The sequence below is a fragment of the Photinus pyralis genome, unplaced genomic scaffold (genome assembly GCF_008802855.1).
Source record: "Photinus pyralis isolate 1611_PpyrPB1 unplaced genomic scaffold, Ppyr1.3 Ppyr1.4_LG8, whole genome shotgun sequence".
Classification (NCBI taxonomy): domain Eukaryota; kingdom Metazoa; phylum Arthropoda; class Insecta; order Coleoptera; family Lampyridae; genus Photinus; species Photinus pyralis.
The window spans coordinates 8825189-8831010 of NW_022170819.1; the positions used below are offsets into that span (position 1 = coordinate 8825189).

A 5822-nucleotide genomic window follows, 5' to 3' on the forward strand; every position below is an offset into this window, starting at 1 on the left:
TTACATTTAGGTAATGGAATAATATCCGCCATTTTCCAACAATCGGGCATTGTGCCTCGTTTAATAGAATCATTTAAAATATTTCTTACGAGAGTCAGACAGTAAGGTAAAATTAAGTTAATCATCTTTATATTCAATCCATCATGACCGTGATTGCGATTTTATTTGTGATAGCGCGGAAAATATATCGTTATCATTAACTTCCTTTAAAGAAAATGTTTTACCACTTAATTTATTGTTTTTGAAGTATGTCACCTCGTTTAAGTCTATGCTTGTGTTACCTGCCGATTTGAGGAAAAAATTATTTATTTTGTGTGGTTCGCGCAAATGTTGTGGCAAAGAATGTTTAACTTTTTTAGTAGATACTCCCCAGCTTTTTAGATTGTTCCACAGCATCTTTTGATTCCCCTCACTCTGTTTTAACACAAATTTCATATACGCCCTCCTCTCATTATTAACTGCAGTTTTAGCGAAGTTGCGTAATTGAACATAGTATTGTCTGTTGGATGGGGTCTTTAATTTTATATATTTATTATATACTTTTTTCTTTAAAGTAAGGATTTGTTTTAAATTATATGTTATACAAGGTTTAAAGTTGCGACTGAGTTTTATGGTGCGAATTGGAGCATTGTTATTGAATAGAGTAATAATAGCTGTGTTTAGGTAATCTACTCTGCTATTTAAGTCCCCAATATTGTCTATTGCTAGCCAGTTTATATGACTTGCATCGATATGAAATTGTTCGGTGTCAAAATTTTTATAGTCTCTATACGACAATTTTATAATTACTCTTATAACATATAAACGACATTATTAACATTGTCTTACAGATTCAAGAAATATGTGGCAAATATGATTTTCAGTGGATTTGGATATACCTATTCCGAAATAATTTATTTGTAACGAAACGATTAGAAGTACAACTTTTATCCTTAGGACATTTTTTGTAGCCAATATAAGTAGCTGTAAATAGCCGCTTCAAGTATTGCTCTAACTATTACCGTCTTTGAGTTAGAAGCGATAAAGTGAATCGCCACGCGCGCGACTTTGCCCCCTCCCCCTCATGTTATGCCCATCGCGGAAATGCGACGACATCGATATTTTTCATCTACTATATGCCCCCAACAATAATCAAAAGTCAAACTGCGTTAGACTTCCAGTGCATGCTCAATACCTATATTAGCGCCTGGACTATTACTGAGCAGGAGTATGTATCCTCTCAAAAAAGAATAAATTTTCATTAAAGGATTATTATTATAAAAGTGAAGTTTTGAAGGAAAATTTAGCACCGCGGTCTGTCTTGCCAGAGTTATGGTATTCTTCGTGTCACAACCACTGAATCAGCCTTTCTTGGAAGTATTGGGAAGTATTCAATACATTACAAGAAACACACAGACACAGACGACTGGGGGATATAGAATACCTCCACAAAAAAAGGAAAAATCTGTGATCCTTCTTAAAAAACTATCATGAAATAATTGAAGATTATAAACGTTTTTGTTGAAAATGTACTTCCGGTCGGCTGAGTTGTATGAAATACCCACATCCAAAAAGGGGAGAAAAAAAATCTCAGCAGAATGTGAACATTTTCAAACGAGGACGAATTTTCTTTTGATGGAAAGGTATTCCTCCTGGCGGATGTGGATATTATGGTAGAACTGAAGATTCTGCACGTTCCCCAGGAACCCCCAGTAAAGTGGGGTTCAATGGTTTTCCTAGACCATTCTATAAATCTCGAGCAGCGGGGGTTAGGGGGTATAGAATATCCCCCGGCAAAAAGAGGGAGATTTAATGGCCTTCTTTAAAATCTGCCGGAGACTGGAGGTATGGAATTCTCAGTTAAAAATAAAAATCGTCGTACCAATCTTTAGAAGAAAAGGTGGCAAGGGAGGGTATGCTTGTACAGAACCCCCCTACAAAGGGGGATCCAATGGTCATACTTTAAAGGTAATCATATGGGTAACTCTTTGTTTCAAAATAATATCTATAAATAAGTCTGCGCACGCGCATCGCGCACACTTCATGTTTACAATATGCGATATGTTCGCCTTTACTAGAATCATCTATAATTAAAATATCTGTTTAAGTAATAAAGTTGGTATTGCGCAGTCTGCGCATGCGCACATCTGATTTTTGCAGTATGCGATATTTTTGCTTTTGCTGATGGCTTCTGTGATTACAATTTCAAAAAAATATCTATAAGAGTAGAGTTCAGATTCTGCAGGTAGCGCATGCCTGATTAGCATCTGTGGTTAAAATTTCAAAAAAACATGCTAATAAATAGGAAAGTTGAGCGCAGTTGGCGCACGCATCTATTAATCGTCAAGATTTTTCCTGGCTCATTTTCCAGAGCTACAAGGTACCGAATTAAAAAAGAACGAACTAAATATACTGGAAATTGTAGAAGGTCGGACGGGCGGACAGAGAAAGTGGCTGCAATAGCGCACCCAATTTCTTTGGAAAATGCGTTACAAATTAAGATAGGGGCGCAAATCTGTGGACCCCCGTAGGATTCACACCATGGACTTTTAAACAAGGTTTCGCAAAAATGTTCCTCATTTTGATATCACATGGAGGACTATGTGGTATTGCTAGTGAATTTGATACCAAGAAGATGCATATAATTTTGTACAGGGTGTTCCTACATTTAATATAAATACTCGGGAATGCAATCCCGCGGCAAAATTTCGATTCCGGTATTTGCGGGATCGTTTATGTTAATCCCGCGGGATCCCGGTATTTGCGGGATTCCGCAACATTTTAAATGTATTGGGAAATATGCAATTTTGTGCGGATTAAACGAATAGGTATTCTCGAACAAAACATATCGTATTTCCCAGAAAGGATGCGTCACATCCGCTTTCGGCCTCCATGTTTATCTGGATTTCTAGAATATTCACTACAATTAATACAGCCATACTGTACTACTAAAATTTTTATAAACAATCGAGTATACAGGGTGTTTTAAATTGAGTAGGATGGTTATCTCTGTTATTGTTATACTTACAGATTCGGTTAAATTGGCAAAGTTGTGCAGTTTTTGATGCTGGTGGATATTCCGACGCGATATTTTGAAAGAATAATTCGTTTCGTAGATAGGTAATTGGAAAAAACGTGAAAGTCGCCATTTTTAAAAGAGATCTATCGGAGAAAGTTTCAAATAAAAGTTGCAAAATTCGATCGGATAAATTCAATGGATGTAGAAAAAAAATTTCAAAATGGTGGTTTTCGAGATATTGACATCAACTTCTTAATGGACGCCATATTGGATTTGTACGTCACTAGATTGAGAAAAAAATTACAAAACCAGTGATCCTAAACACTCAGTATTTCATTTGGGAGTCAACCTTGCATTTTTGCCTTGAAGTTTACAATCGCATTTCTTGTGAGAAGAATTCCATGGCTGATTGTGATTGAAACCAAATTCATTCGTTTATTGTCTCGCTTAGTCACTATCGAGACGACCATAAGAAATACATTGTAAACTTCAAGACAAAAATGCAAGGTTGATCCCCAAATGAAATACTGAGTGTTTAGTACCACTGGTTTTGTAATTTTATTCTCTATCTAGTGACGTAGAAATTAAATATGGTGTCCATTTAAAATAAGGAAGTTGATCTCAATATCTTAAAAACCGCCATTTTGAAATCTTGAATCTTGCAACTTTTATTTAAAATTTTTTCGACAGGTCTCTTTGGTCACTAAAATATTTGAACTTTTTAAATATGGAGGTATGGAAAACCGAAAAGCCAAACATCCCTACGATTTACGGACGACCTGTATGTATCTGCACTTCTCCGTTACGCGTTTTATTAATAAATTTTAAACAACGTCGTGGTATTAAGCTTGGCCGATAAATTTTGCAACCCCGCAAATCCCGCGGGATCCCGCTCAATTTGTTTACGGGATTAATCTCGCAAAAATGCTGCAGGATCCAGATATTTCGAGATCACGCGATTACGTTATTGCATTCCCTAATAAATACGAAAGAGGCTAATTATTTCGCTTATTTAATGACTAAAAGTTTACATAAGGCCCCCTAACGTCTCGTTACCGATATACAGGGTGTTAAGATTTCAAGGTTTTTTTAAATTTTTTGTTGATATCTCCTGCGATGTTTGAGATATTTTGATCAAATTTGAAATATAAGTTACACTGAAGGGCTGAAGGTCAATGGTAGTGAAAAGCTACAGGGTGTTGTATTTTTAGGGGTCATGTTCCATTTTCTGCCCCTGAACTTTGTTTTGGTGCGTCACTGGTAAATTGTAAAATAAACATTTCATTTTCTGACTTTTTTGGAAACTGTTTGGTTGCTTGTAATTTTTTCGTATTTGCCATCGAGAAAAAAAAATCAATTTCTGGTAGTTGGCTAAATGAAAGAAACATTTTTAAAATGGTCCAGTATGCCCTGGCTTTATTTCGATAGTATTGTTTCCATTTGTCATGACAGTTGGCATTTGTAATTGTATCTTGTGTTTGCATATGTTTATAAACTTTAAGGTGAAATTATAACACCCTGTAGATCGGTAACGAAACGTTTGCGGATCAATGTTTATATGAACTTTTAGTCATAAAATAAGCCAAAGAATTAACAAATTAGCCACTTTCGTATTTACATAATATTTAGGAACACCCAGCATATTATTTTAGGTACACGTATCATATAAGTATAAGCCGCTCCTCCAGTAATTAGTTTTATACATAATAGTTTTTGCCCGCAAGACGAGCAGACGTAGCTTGCGGACGCACTAGTTTTATAATACAGATTTTTTTACGACATAGACGTACTGGTGTTCTACTGCAAATTTCTGACACTTTTGGCCCCACAATAATTCCCTATTCAGTGGCACTGCTGTAACGTTTTGAATAAAATGCTCATACTCACATATGCCTCCTACCAAGTTCGGCATATCAAGTACGGTTATAGGTGGACCGATTAGTGGCTTGGTCCTCGCACGAACCGACCAGAGATTTGAGAAAGGGCTGGACTTCTTGGACGCCTTCCACGTTTGCGAAAATGTGAGCACCTTCTTCGGAATCGGACTGTACGACCACAACCTCTCCTGAAACAGTCTTTTTTGCCATTTCAGGTACGCCTTGTTCGCAAATCTTCTGCTTTCGTTGTTCGTGTCGGACTCGGTGCTAGATGCCGTACTAGTATCCTTCAAAAGCATGTAATTGAGAACCTCGACATCGACACAGGTGCGACGGGGAATAAATCGGTCATAGAACCTTTCCTTGTTCACCTGCAATTCGAAGATAACAACGAATCAATTGGCCGCAACGGGACACGTGTCACCTAATTCGGGTGCATACACAAAAAAAGGGTCAACAGCCATTTATCAACCCTCGCTACTTTGTATCCTCGTACGGGACCCCTACAGCTCGCGTGTTTATTGTTGTTAGTACACGTCAATTTTGTTTACAAACTGGTTGCAGGTAATTAAATTTAAATCTCTACTTACGCGTGCACTCATCATTTTCAATTAGTAATTATGTCGTCTCGCATAATGTTAAAAGCACAATGCCATTTTAAGCACGGAGCATATTGCGATAAGAGTATTGTTATCTCGGCATGTGGGACAAACCCGTACCTGGAAATCCTGGCGTTACTCTGTTAAACTAGGATAATTTACAACCGAAAAATCCTTGATTCGGCGGCAAAACGTTATTCTATTCCCTAACGCGTGTAGGTCGCTAGCAATTAACATCGCCCTTTTCTCCTAGACGAAGCGAAGCAGTAATCTTTTAGTGGGATAGATCCGTTGGCGTACCGTCGTGGGAAAAGGGTGCGCGGAACCCGTTTCAAGACTAGGAATTAC

At 37.3% G+C, this 5822-nt stretch overlaps 1 protein-coding gene across 1 annotated transcript; it reads right to left on the reverse strand.

The window, feature by feature from the left end:
* Nucleotides 1-4885: 4885 nt before the first annotated feature.
* LOC116177620 (cell division cycle 20.5, cofactor of APC complex-like) lies at nucleotides 4886-5607 on the reverse strand (the record flags this gene model as incomplete). The annotated part of the gene is given in 2 exon segments (XM_031496630.1): nucleotides 4886-5246; nucleotides 5466-5607. Coding segments are annotated over 2 exon segments (376 nt in total), but the record flags the coding sequence as incomplete, so codon positions are not given.
* Nucleotides 5608-5822: the final 215 nt, after the last annotated feature.